Source organism: Aplidium turbinatum, chromosome 3, assembly GCF_918807975.1.
Source record: "Aplidium turbinatum chromosome 3, kaAplTurb1.1, whole genome shotgun sequence".
Lineage (NCBI taxonomy): Eukaryota > Metazoa > Chordata > Ascidiacea > Aplousobranchia > Polyclinidae > Aplidium > Aplidium turbinatum.
This window is the reverse complement of record NC_137474.1, coordinates 30,847,234-30,861,847: the sequence shown is the minus strand read 5'-3', so window position 1 is coordinate 30,861,847 and position 14,614 is coordinate 30,847,234. Positions and strand designations below refer to the sequence as shown.

At 38.9% G+C, this 14,614-nt stretch overlaps 1 protein-coding gene across 1 annotated transcript; it reads left to right on the top strand.

Annotated features, from left to right (window-relative positions):
- Window positions 1-1,676: 1,676 nt before the first annotated feature.
- On the top strand, window positions 1,677-2,483 carry LOC145767365 (alpha-crystallin B chain-like). The gene has a single exon (XM_082579176.1). The coding sequence runs from the start codon at window positions 1,715-1,717 to the stop codon at window positions 2,291-2,293; it is 579 nt and encodes a 192-aa protein (XP_082435302.1). The 5' UTR covers window positions 1,677-1,714; the 3' UTR covers window positions 2,294-2,483.
- Window positions 2,484-14,614: the final 12,131 nt, after the last annotated feature.

Genomic DNA, 14,614 nt, shown 5'->3' with positions numbered 1-14,614 from the left:
CTACACGCGACCATATAACGCAACACAACGGTAGATCTACGTGTCGATGAAGTACAGTAGGAATGCTATTCAGGCATAATGCGAAAATTGATTACAAAACTGCATTTCGAGAGCACGCGGTATTTGTTAATTCGAGCAGAATATTCCAGAATTCGACTTGACGTCAGTGAAGTGACGCACGTTACGTCAGAGAAAAAGAACTCTCGAGCGCCACACTGGTCAATGCACAACAAGACTTCTGTTTAAACAAAAAAATATATACTTGTAATTCAATAAAATGAATTGAGGAATTGTGAAAACTCGAGCTTATTTGTGCGACGCAAGCAAATTCTAGAAAGCAAGAGAACGCGCTAGAAAAAAGCTTCGAGAAAAACGCGTCACGTTTTGTTGTTGTTGTTGGTACTCTGAGCAACAAAATTTTTACTTTTTTGTATTTCAAACCGAAAGTTTATTCCGTTGTTTTGAATCTACAAAATCAAGGTTTAGCTACTTTTAACCATAGTACAGTCGGACAAAGTCAATTATGCGTATAAAAGTGGTAGAAATTCGTCCCCCGCTCTCAAAATCTCTCGTTCCTGAAGTGGGCTTAATCAGTGGCGTAGCCAAGGGGGGGGGTTTGGGGGTCACAACCCCCCCCCTTTGGCACACGTGTGACGTCACGATATTGAGAATGATGCTTTCAGTCTAAAAAAAAAATTGCCTAATTTTAAACAAAACTGCATTAAAAGATCGAGTTTTGCCAATACCAAACATTCAAACATCTCAGCCAGGAATTAGCAACAAGAAAACATAGAGACTTAGCTTTATTTCCGAAAAATGCCGAAGAAAACATTATCTTATCCTTTTTCTATGCCACCAGACAGCACCATTTTACAGGAATATTCATACTCACATTCTTGTTGAAAATGCTCTCAGAATGCACCAAATTCAAAGCAATTTTTCAAAATTTTCTGGGGGAGGCCCCCCAGACCCCCCGCCGCTGGGTCGTCAAACCCCCGCCTTTCAAAATTCCTGGCTACGCTACTGGGCTTAATAACCAGGGTTTACTCTAGGCTGCTATAATAAAGGTGTTTGGCACATAAAAAATTGTCAACGCCACTGAGACAAACTTGTCAGAGATTGTGCAATGTTCATCACCAAATATGGTAACCCTAGCATAGACTACATTTTAAAGTTAAATCCTCAAACGTTCAGGGGATAAGAAATGTTTTAGCAATGGTTATCTATCGTACTAGTTAAACTGTAATTATTGTTCATTGCTTAACAAAAATTATGTTCAATCACTTTTTGTTCCAGTTTCACGATTGTTTTGTCAAACTGAAAAAAATCAGTAATCCATCAAAAACTATGTCAATAGAAAAATCGATTAATCACAAAAAAATGTTCACTTTGTTTTTATACCCACCATTAGAGTGATACATGAAATGGTATAATTTACAATTGTTAATTGTTTAGAAACTACACGAAAGCATTGCGTAAGTCAGTAAATAAGCTCAAGAATACATTGCAATATCAGCAACATCTACAATAGTTTTGTTGCGCAGTGTAAAACAATAAAACGTGACTTGCCAGCTTTCATGAAGCTTCTTTTCTCGCTACTTCGTCGCGCTTTCTGGAATGTTCTCATTACACATATAAGCGCGCGGTATTTTCCTCTCAACATTGAATCGAATAAATACTGCAAGTTATCTGATCGAACGAACAAATTGTTGAGATGAGTCTCAGACGATTTCATCCTTGGAGGGTCTACCCTGCTCACCCTTTTTGGGCTGAAGATGACGATGATTTTGATATTTTTCCGTTTTCTTCTTTGACTCCTCGATGGCGAAGACAAGACACATGGAACCCATTCAATGATTTCGAAAGAATGCTGGCCGCTGGAGAACGGAATGCACAAGCTACAAAGTCAAAGAGTCGAGAACAAAACGCTGCAATAGGCCATGCTTCTGACGACAAGAATTTTGTGTACAACTTCGACTTGAGTGGATTTAAACCAGAAGACATTAAGTTGAAAACTGTTGGTCAAAAAGTTGTCGTGGAGGCAGAAAACGAAGTAAATGAACACAAAGAAGGTTGTCATTCGTTCTGTCACCGCCACTATCACAGATCTTTGGTCCTGCCAAAACATGTCAAGCCTGAAGATGTGAAATCGACAATTAATGCTGATGGCGTGCTTTGCATAACAGCTCCATTGTTGGCAATCACTGCTCCCAAAGAGGAGGAAAGAGAAATTCCCATTCAAAAAGAAGAAACACCAGCTGTTGAAGATGCTCCAATGGACGACCAGGCTTAAAGCTGTGATTGCTCAGATTTTGTTATAATTTTAAACATTTTCGTAATGTGTTTGTAGCCTACTGTATTTTGTAAATGTTTCAAGCATTATTTGTTTGAAACGTGTTTATTGTATTTTAAATCAAACTTTTTGTGATTTTGCTTGCTTAATTAATCATTATTCAATAGGTTTTCAAATAAAACATGTTATTTTGAAAATTTGAGTCTGGCGTACTTTATGAACGCGTGGGCTAAGCGTATGCTCCAGGGACCATAGGGCAGGGATGGCCAAACTTCTTTGGTGTTTGAGCCGTTAGCACAAATATGAAGTTCGATGAGCCTCAAACAAAAAAAAAAACAAAAAACGATTAATTTATTTGCAATGACGTGCAACAAGTAATAATATTGTTATCGAGTGGTGATATCGTAGCCTACTGTGAATCTCTACTTGATTGCTGCAAAATGAAAGACACAAACGATTCGTTAGCCTTGATGACGATCTCTTGCACTATCATAGACTAGGGCTACCATATGTCCTCTTTTAGGAGGATTTGTCCTCTTTTTTCGTAAAAAATGAACTGTCCTCCGAGGACACTTGAAAATGCTCAAATGTCCTCTTTTTTGCATTGCTATCATTTTCAACAGGGTTTTATATTTGTGTGACGTTTGGCGAAAGCTAAATAAGGCTAAGCAACGATACCAAAAAGTAAAAGTAAGTATGTTTTTTGTGAGCTGTGGCATAAGTAGGCTCTCCTTGTTTAAGTCAAGTGTTTATTTACTTTGAAGTTGACAATACATTGCTTGCTGTGGATATGGTAGATACATTTATTTGTGTGGCAAACGAAGGCAGTGTTACTCGATGACTATGTCAGATGTATTTCTATTGTTTGACTCTTATGTTGCTTATTTGGATGAATAGATCACTAATTTCATTTTTCCGAGTTCTCATCCTTTGATTGGATGCTTATTCTGTTTACACCAAAGAATAGGATAACGCTTTTCAGTGAGGTGTGAAGTATCTTTCAGAGAAAAATGTTGGCATTGGTGATGCTAAACCAGTGGTTCTTAACTTGAGACGTTCTGGGCCAATTACCTTCCTGTTTACCCTCGTATCGCAACTCGGGTTCTTCGAATTCTAACAATGTTTGGATCCACGTATCTTTGTGAAGCTGCATTTTTTGCTCTCGTTTCTATCAAGACCAAGTACAGAAACAGGCTGAGAGTTGAAAGAGACTTACGTTGTTCACTCTCTGGAGTTAAACCTTGCAATCTAGTCGCTAAGAAGCAGTGTCAAGTATCTCACTGATGTGCACAATAAACAGACAAAAATGCAATTTTTTTGGTATGATACTTATTTGAAATTTTAGGGGGCGCGAGGCACACGACCATTATTGAAGGGGGGCTTGATAGAAAAAAGGTTAAGAACCACTGTGCTAAACTGTTCGATCTATGTACCAAAGCTAGTGCAAAGGTGTCTTAAACCTGAGAGCTAGCCAACATTAGCTTTTTTTTAAATGATGGCACATTAGAAAATGGACAGAATAGTTCAAACATTGCAGAACTATGGATCTTTTTAATGAATCGTTAAAAATAGAGAAATTCTTCGACTGCAACAGCAGGGGCGCCGGAACGATTTTTGACTGGGGGAGCAGGATTATGAAAAAAGGGCACTTTTTTAAAGTTTGAAAAAAAGATATAGCGATACTGCTGGGCAGTTCGACATATGTTCGACTGTTGAGTTCGACAGTTGAGACAGATGAAGATAAATGAATGAAATATATTGAAATAGGTTGAACAAGAAGAAACGAAAGATAAGTTTCACGTTCATAGCGTCACAATCTGCTGCAAAGTATAAAATGTGTCCACGGGATAATTTGTATAGTGTATATAGGCCGACAGTAGAGAGTAGACAAATATCAAACCAATCTGAAGTACATTTTACGCGCGCCGGTTGCTCGAATGAGCTTATTTGCAACAGCATTTAAGTCAATGGTGTCCGTCACCTGTTTGTAAATAGTCGCAAACAGTCCGTTGTTTAAACTTTTGTCTGTCATTGTGGTACGAAGCAACATTTTTACACGCCTCATGGCGATAAAACTGCCTTCAGCATTCACCTTTCCTAATTTGACGCTATATCATAACGGCTTACTTCACTTTTTCTTCTAAAAATTTTTAATTTCCAGGTTCTCACGCTCTTTGCTATGCCAAGACGTTTATAGGTTACCATTCCTTAACTTTTCTACAATTCTATATCACTCAGATCTTTTTTCTAACTAAAGCCCAGACCACGAGGAACATTTTTTTTTCTCATAAGTCAGCCATCAACAAATACCCGGCCATCCAGCCCTGCCTTTGGTCCTATGCAATGCAAAACGGCTGTTAGTGGTGCCTCGAATCATTGCCGTTTGATTTTCATAGCTGGTGGTAGCATCAAACATAGTTGTGACAAAACCGTCTTTGAAGAAGCATAGGAGTGGTAGAATTGCAATAAATTATGTTTGTGAGTTGTGACCTGCACAATAGCTCATTATCGAGTAATGATACAAGAGCTACATACCGGTGTACAAAGAACAATGGCACGGAAGAGCATCATGCTACTGTGTTACAGAATTTTGTGTGTGAATATTATTTTGAGGCAAAATGAAAGATTGTAATTAGGCTAAAAGCGAATAGCAGAAATTGTTATTATTGAAAAATGTGCAGTAGCTCACATAACCTTAAAAGGGCACCATTGCCCCCTATCCAGAGACAATTTTAGGGCACGGGTGGGGGGCGATCGCCCCCCCCCCCCCTGCCCACCTCCCCGATTCCGGCGCCCCTGTGCAACAGACTATGGCTCAAAATGCAAATGTAAAAAGCATGTTTTCTGTGAGGTAAATTAAATGAACAGCAAAATGTTCATCGCCAGTATCTGACAAATAAATACATGTAGGCTAGGTCATGTTTTTTAGTTGTCACTTTTGCTACATTGGCTTATAATCATCTAAAAAGTAAAAAATTGTTTAAACGTAAAAATCCACTTGCATTTTCTAAACATGTCCTCTTTTTGGGTGATGAAAATATGGTAAGCCTATCATAGACTAAAGTATATTGCTGAATATCCAGGAATCATGTTTTGTACCATTAGGCTTGCATACTGGGCGATCCTGATCACTAGGGCAAAATTAATTTTTTAATTTTCATCTCTGGCGTCAATGCAAAATTAATCGAGCTTCAAAAACTTCCATGTCTACTTCGTCCTCCCAAAAGGATGTTAGGTTACTTGAGGGACCGAACATGACAGTCTTAACAATGGAAGTTTTTATGCTTCTGTTTTCTTTCGTTTACACAATGCATTTTGCTTGTAAGTTTGCACACACACTTTGACCAGTTTTCATGATATGAAAAGCAATCCCAAGTGAGCAAGTACACATCACATCTAGGCCTGATACTTTTTGACTATGAGCATTAAATCAGGGTTTCCCAAACTTTTTTGGGCCACGACCACTATTTGTGAGTTTTTTTGGACCACGGACCACTAATTTTTCGTAAATAATTTTTTAACTGCAACAAAGGTGCAGCAAGTAGGCTAAGATTTACGATACTGGATAGCAAAAGTTTTCGAAATCATTTAAGTTGTAAAAAACTGCGGCAATTATCTTTGACAGGGTAAGTATTGTACAATGCATATGTGTGACTTTTTAATTTCTTGTCCTATCGCCACGGACCACCTGTGCAGTCGTCACGGACCCCCAATGATCCGCGAACCACAGTTTGGGAAACCCTGCATTAGATGAATAGCCTAGGGGAGATGCAGGAGAGTTGAGGCACAGGGAGAGTTGAACCACCACCTCTAGCAGAAATTCTGTTTAACATAATTGCACTCTACTGTCACTAGTGGTATGAAAAAACATTGTTACAGCTTCGTTGTTGTCAAGAAGGCTTCACGATATAGCCACGGAAAGTTATTTTTGAAAATGCAAAAAATGTATCAAAAAGTAGATTTGACAAATTTCAGCATTTGCTTAAATAACTCTAGATCTATAAAAGATATTTAAATTACAAATATAGTGCAGGGTACCTTTGGAAAAGGTGATTGTATGCAACAATTACCACGCAGCTTCTTAAAAGCGTTTTGAAGAAATCCACGCTAAATTCAAAATGGCTACGATTAGGAGAGTTAAACCATCACGTCAAGGAGAGTTGAACCACATGGTTCAACTCTCCCTTTTATTTAATGAAAAATTTTGTTTTCTCAAATCTACAATTCTAGCGTTTAAATTGTTGTTTTATGCTTAAAAACGACAGTCCCGGGCCTATAGGCCTACTTGCTTGCAACAGTTAATTATTGAAGCAAAAATATCAAAGCAACGGGACTGTTGCTTCAACCTATTTGTTAAAACAGTCTAGCCAATCATGCGCATGTTTCAGGTCTTGTGGTGAGTTCTATAAAAGAGCCCAAGCTATCTTTGCTGAATTATTTGTTATACTGTGATTGAATAGCTAACCTAATGGCTTATCTCCCAGTAAACATTGATTGTTGGGGCAACATTGGCAAGAAGTTGGCCGCAACATTGGCAAGATGCAGACGCCAACGTTGGCAAGATGTTTTATGCACCATTTGGATGCATCTGACCAGCGTTGGCGTCTGCATCTTGCCACCGTTGGCTTCTGCATCTTGCCAACATTGGATTATGCATCTTGCCAACGCTGGCTTCTGCATCTTGCCAAAGTTGGCTTCTGCATCTTGCCAACGTTGGCAAAATATTTTATGCACCATTTGGATGCATCTGGCCAGCGTTGGCGTCTGCATCTTGCCAACGCTGGCGTCTGCATCTAGCCAACGTCAACTTCTGCATCTGGCCAACGTTGGCTTCTGCATCTTTCCAACGTTGGCAAAATGTTTTATGCACCATTTGGATGCATCTGGCCAGCGTTGGCATCTGCATCTTGCCACCGTTGGCGTCTGCATCTAGCCAACGTCGACTTCTGCATCTAGCCAACGTTGGCTTCTGCATCTTGCCAACGTTGGCAAAATGTTTTATGCACCATTTGGATGCATCCGGCCAGTGTTGGCATTTGCATCTTGCCACCGTTGGCGTCTGCATCTAGCCAACGTCGACTTCTGCATCTAGCCAACGTTGGCATATGTATCTGGCCAACGTTGGCAAGATGGCTTGTGCACCTTTTGCTTCATCCGGCGCCTAAATTCTGGTTGACGTTTATGCACCATGACGCTACTTCATCTGACCTATTGACTATTGTGATGCCCGCGCTTTGACCAAGGTTGGCCATGCGAAGCAAGCTGGTGCATAAAACATCTGAATAGCATTGGCATCTACATTTGCCAAACGTCTCTGTACCTAAACCTCGCTCATCACCAAAAGTTTATTGTTGAACCTAGTTAATCCTTGGGCGAAAAAACAGCAGCAACACGGATTTATAAGCAACACTACTCCCTTTGTGACAAAGCAAAGTAACAGTCGAGCTTCGTATACTTTCACATTTATTAGAAACAAGCCACATCAAATCGTATTGATAGATGGAGATTCATTGCACATCATCAGCTTTTTCTTATGTATCTTTATCATTCTGAATTCCTGCGAATGAAACAAAAATATCTAATTCAAGAGGGCTGTTTGGCAACAGTGTAGGATTTTGATCAGTTGTCGTCCAGGATAATACGAAGTTAATTGACAATCTGCAATATCAATGTAATATCCCTTTCTCCAACGTGCGTGACAAAAAACTTATCATTCGATTCTGCGCCACGCAGAGCGATAATCAAGTTCCAATACATTCTAATTGCGTGTACAGTAGTTATTCAACAACTAAAGCAACACATTCGCTGTTGTCTTTCAAACATATAACAAGCTCACCAAAAGTTAGTTTTTGCCGTTTTCAGCCACCTTGTCTGTCCTTCCAATTTCGAAATCACTCTGAAACTCTTCCTCAATTTGCTGCACGGCAGCAGCTTTGTCGTGCGCCATCACCATGTCTAATCATGAAAGTAAAAAAAGAAGTGTTAAATCAGTATATAAATGCCGACATAGCCTACTAACCACCATGTTCGTTGTTCACATCAATGCGATTACACCACTAAAACATTTTCATACATTACTCAATACTCTTCACAATTACATCATACATTAATCAAAAGAGCAAAATGGCATAGTTATGACATAATCATTTAGTCATAGTAGAAACATTTATGCGTACTCACCAAGAACAACCTTTTTCAGATTCTTTTTTAAACAATCAAACGAGTGCTTAGACTTTACGATGTTTTTTTTTCTTTCTTTGTTCTCGACATGACTTGAACTGTGTTGTGTTCGATAATAATAGTTGGAATAAGTCCACTGATACAATCGCTTGCATTTTTGCCAACAACTTGACTTAAATTTGCCACCTGCAAAATGTAAATCGAATGTAATGACAGGGGTTTCATCCATCATATTAAAAAGCTTCAGCACTTGTTACAGAAATTTTCGACTGTTACAAATGACAGCCAACGTTTAAAGTTTATTTTGGGATTCCAGTCGTCTGTTGTGTTGCGTATGTAAGTCGCAGTGTAGGCTACTGTAGGCTATGTTGTCGCAATGGGCGCAAAATAAAACATGTTATTATTATTCAGTTGACGGCAATGAAAGCTACATTTGCAAATACTCTACAACCATCACAGACCTATCCACACGACATAAAAATACAAACACATTCAAGCAGTCAGGCAAACACTGCCGGAGCAGCAAAATCAAAGATTAAGCAAAACCCTACACATGTTGTGGGACATCACAAGCTCTGCTACTTTGCTGATATCTTCTTAGCACTCATCTAGGAGCACTGGCACTAAATTTGTCACGAGAATATTTCATATGAAAGTTTTCCGTTGGTCATTGAGTTTTATAACTTTCTCTAAATTGAGTTTTATAACTTTCTTTAAATTGTGTAAACGTAGCCTAGTGACAAAAACGACTTTACACAATTATTTCAGGTTCAATGAATAAAAGACATTCACTTACCAGGTTTTCATAAACATTGTCGTAAGTCATTCCTATAGTTTCATTTTGATCATTTCTAAAACTTCTTTCGGCCATAATATTTCAATTGAATTCGATTTTTTATATTTTCGATGCAAGAAGCGAAAATTCCTCTTAGCGCTGTTCACATAAGCAAATACTTTCGGCTCTCCACGTAATTGTGTATTGCGCACAACCGCCATGTTTGAACAGTCGAAGTGAATCGAGTGACGTCATAATCCCTTTAGCAAAGGATTAAGTCATGGCCTTTGTCTTCCTTCATCAAAAAAAACAAAGTTCTTCTGCTAAATTGCATCTCCTCACGTTGATATAACACATCGCCGCATTCTAAAGCTCTAAAGCTTTGTTGCCTATTTCACTTCAACGCGTCATATTGCCCAGTCAAAGTTTAAGTAGTGACGTCATAATGGAGTTTTCACAACAATTATTGTGCCTGCAGTATTGTTCTATGCACCGCGGGAGAAGAAAAAACGATTCGCGGATCGTTGAAAGTAAAAGTAGCGATCGTTTTGTGAAATCTCGCTTCAAGAAATTGAGGAGAGATTTCGACGCAACATGACTGCTCCTGAAGCTGGCCTATTGTGCAAGCTTTGCTACATTTAAAGTAAAGACGTCCCTTTGTTGGCGACACGAGAATCTCATCCACAAACAGTGAGCGAGACTGCTCTCAGAACACAATCAATAAGTGATAGCGCATCAATCGATTTTTTTTTACATTGATTCAGCGTCTGCAGACAGGTCAGCAGCGCGGCGGCAGTGCAGCTGCAACTCAATGATCACCACAATCATGCTGCTGTTTCGAGCGCTACCAAACATCAACAAGTGAATTCGATTAAGCTTACAAGTTGTTTTAAATTTTTTTGAACTGCACGCAAATTTTGAGGTTAGTCCTGAAAAAATGTTTTCAAAAATATTACAACACATTTTAGTATAGTTAAACTTGAAAATTAAAAAAGCTTTTGTTGAACACAAGAAAAAAATGAAGACCTGGCAACTTGAATTAGCAACCACGTTTTTAAGTTTATCGCTTGTTAGTTACCTTACCAACGTCTGCAGACGTTGAATCAATGTAAAAAGAACGGATTATGCTAGTTAGGTATTGGAGGCGCCAAAGCCTAAACTTTCTGGAAGTGTCCTCTGAATCACAAGACATTTATTGCACTAAATTATCTGAATCAATTGAATATGAACAAACGATTTTTATCATGGCGTTGTTGGTACAAGAATACGGTATGCTAAAGAAACTGTGTTTCTCCGCTAAACCACATGAGTCATTTAGTTAAAGAGTCATTTTATTGTTGGCTATTAATATTTTCAAAGAATAAATCCAGTGAAGCTGAAATGAAGTAGCCAACGTTGCAATTGTTTATTTTGTAGAAACGTGTAGGGCGAATGGAAACTTTAAACTGGTTCGGTATCAAGCACGTTATCGCGTTCGCGTTTTGTTGCTCCTACCTTTTTCTAGACCTCTGCTCCGTTTGGCATAAACAAACTTGGCAAACTGTTGGCTACACTTCCCTGGTCTTAAATATTCATAGTATACTTGTACGTTATCAGAAAATAATAACAGCATTGATAGTCTATTATAAAAATGTAAAATTGTAGCAAAATGATGGTAGCCTATACATTTGCATAATTTTAAAGAAAACACCGAAATTGTTTTGAATTGGCACAACGCGGGCAATGCTTCTGACCGATGTTAGCCAACCACGCAACTGTGTTTTGAAGCAATACCACATGAAAAGAGGTTTGTGTTAGTAATTTTAAAGATTAAAACAAATAAACCTAAAATAACATCTTTGAGACCTTTTTGAACGCATGATAAGAAATTAAGTTATTGAAAATGATGGCGTATTGTTGGCAACATGTTGGACATAATTGCCAATCTTGTGCCCTCACATCCAGGATATAGCCGACATTGCAATTGTTTATTTTGTGGAAACGTGTCGGGCTAATGGAAAGTTTAAACTGTTTGGGTATCAAGCACGTTATCGCATTCGCGTTTTGTTGCTCCTGCCTTTTTCTTGACCTCTGCTTCTTTTGGCATAAACAAACTGAAATGAAACTACTTTGTTGGCAAACTGTTGGCTACCCTTCTGACCAACGCTGGTCTTAAGTATTCATAGTATACTTGTACGGTATCAGAAAATAATAACAGCATTGATAGCCTATTATTAAAATTTAAAATTGTAGCAAAATGATGGTATACATTTGCATAATTTTAAAGAAAACACTGAAATTGTTATGAATTGGCACAACGCTGGCAATGCTTCTGACCGATGTTAGCCAACCACGCAACTGTGTTTTGAAGCAATACCACATGAAAAGAGGTTTGTGTTAGTAATTTTAAAGATTAAAACAAATAAACCTAAAATAACATCTTTGAGACCTTTTTGAACGCATGATAAGAAATTAAGTTATTGAAAGTGATGGCGTATTGTTGGCAACATGTTGGACATAATTGCCAATCTTGTGCCCTCACATCCAGGATATAGGCGACATTGCAATTGTTTATTTTGTGGAAACGCGTAGGGCAAACGGAAACTTAAACTGTTTCAGTAGCAAGCACGGAATCACGTTCGCGTTTCTGTTGCTCCTGCCTTTTTCTAGACCTCTGCTTCTGTTGGCATAAACAAACTGAAATGAAACTACTTTGTTGGCAAACCGTTGGCTACACTTCTGACCAACGCTGGTCTTAAATATTCATAGTATACTTGTACGGTATTATAAAAACAATAACAGCATTGATAGCCTATTATAAAAATGTAAAATTGTAGCAAAATGATGGTATACATTTGCATAATTTTAAAGAAAACACCGAAATTGTTATGAATTGGCACAATGCGGGCAATGCCTCTGACCGATGTTAGCCAACCACACAACTGTGTTTTGAAGCAATACCACATGAAAAGAGGTTTGTGTTAGTAATTTTAAAGATTAAAACAAATAAACCTGAAATAAAATCTTTGAGACCTTTTTGAACGCATGATAAGAAATTAAGTTATTGAAAATGATGGCGTATTGTTGGCAACATGTTGGACATAATTGCCAATCTTGTGCCCTCACATCCAGGATATAGCCGACATTGCAATTGTTTATTTTGTGGAAACGTGTCGGGCTAATGGAAAGTTTAAACTGTTTGGGTATCAAGCACGTTATCGCATTCGCGTTTTGTTGCTCCTGCCTTTTTCTTGACCTCTGCTTCTTTTGGCATAAACAAACTGAAATGAAACTACTTTGTTGGCAAACTGTTGGCTACCCTTCTGACCAACGCTGGTCTTAAGTATTCATAGTATACTTGTACGGTATCAGAAAATAATAACAGCATTGATAGCCTATTATTAAAATTTAAAATTGTAGCAAAATGATGGTATACATTTGCATAATTTTAAAGAAAACACTGAAATTGTTATGAATTGGCACAACGCTGGCAATGCTTCTGTACCGACTGCTGTCTTATATTCGTCACCAGCCATTATTCTGCAGTGAAGTTCTCATAATTCAACTGTTTCAAGTTTTAATATTAATAGCATTGCGTCTGGCAGCACTCGCCATGGGTGACTGATTTCGCCTATAAAACATACTGGTGTGGTAATCTTCTCCCTTTTCGATCTACGCTCTCGCCACGGGAAGTCAGTGACGTTTCTGAATCCGCTCTGATCGCTGCAACGATTGCCGCAATAAAGATGAATTCTCAAATCTAGTGTTGCGTTTAAGTCACCTCCAACCCAGCAACGTCTACCCCTCAACCCAGAAGCTTTACACTTCAACTCAGAAGCTTTTCTTCTCCAATCCAGCAGCGTTACCTATCAACTCAGAAGCGTTACAATGGTGACCCCGAGTACATTTTTCGAACTCACGACCTGCAACAACGACATCCACGCCACCTGGTAATGTACCACGTTTTTTCAAATATTTTTTTTAACTTTCTGAAATTATCTCTAACTGTAGTCTACATGCATAGTTTCTAACTTCTATTCCTAGATACCTTATCCTTGTGGTTGCCATAGAAACTACCGCATGCCAAATTTTTTTAACTTTTGTGGTCATCTCCTACTTTAGTCGACATGCATAGTTTCTAACTTCTATTTCTACGGTACCTTAACCTTGTGGTTGCCATACAAACCACTGCATGCTAAAACTTTTTAACCTTACGTAATTATCCACGGTAGTCTTTATGCATCGTTTATAACTTCCATTTTTTTCTACGGTACCTTATCTTTACTGTTGCTATAAAAACCACTGTATAAATTTTTTTTAACTAATTGCAAGTAGCTTATTGCCGCCCTTATTCCTCATTAATTTCCCCACTATGCCTCGTTTCCCTACAGTTTCTCGTGGCGTCACTCCCCATACAACGGTATTCGTCATACTTACATTGCTTCAACGTTTGCTGACGTTGCATCAATGTAAGGGTGACGGATCCACCTCTGTGTCTTCATAATCAAGTTTATCGCCTTCATGACGTAGCCTAACCACTGCAATGTCAACTAACTACGTCATGATGTCTCATTGCGCGCTGGTCAACTGCCAGCGCAAATATTTCTGTGTTTACATAAGCAACCGCCATACACCTACTGTATTGTTTCACATGCTGCAAACTCACTTGTCAGCCTACCGATTTCATCTCGGTATGTAGCCTACATCACAGCTTCGTACACCGCTTCAGCCTGCGTTTGCCGCTAGTTTTATCACAGCAATTTACCGTCCTGAGCAAGACGTCAAAACTGCATCCATTCTGTAGCTTACCGTCCTGAGCAAGACGCGAAAACTGCATCCATTCATTCATTTTATAATCACTCACTTAACTACAGTCATGTGACGTTGTAACTACTTTTTATGCTCGTGTTTGTCGCTTTTTTTTAATGAGTGCTGAGCCTACTCCGTACTTATACTACGACTCTCATAGTTTCTTGTCTCGTTTCCTACCTATCCAGCCGGCATTGCCTTGCCATGCCTCACCAATTTAATAACTTGTATCCCCGCATGTATCGCTTTTTTTAATGTGTCTGAACTGCTTATGTGTAACTTTCTAGCGGTCGCTACTTTGTATCAATTTCGTTTCAGACCTGCCTATCAACACGGTTGCTGCGAGAGGTTGATGCGAGACTTCAAGAAACTTCAATTCAACACCACGATGATGACACGACAAGCTCACTGATGAGACCACTTCAACATGGCACCACAGCACCCCATGTTCTCCACGACTTGCACTGAGTTGAACAGTCCCTCATCACATTCCTCAACCACGAGATGCCTCCACGGAGATGACCTTCAACACGGCTATCCACAGCCACCGACGCCACCAATATGGTTAACCCCATATC

Coding starts and splice junctions, on each gene's coding strand:
- LOC145767365 (XM_082579176.1), top strand. CDS start 1,715: ATGAGTCTCAGACGATTTCATCCTTGGAGGGTCTACCCTGCTCACCCT.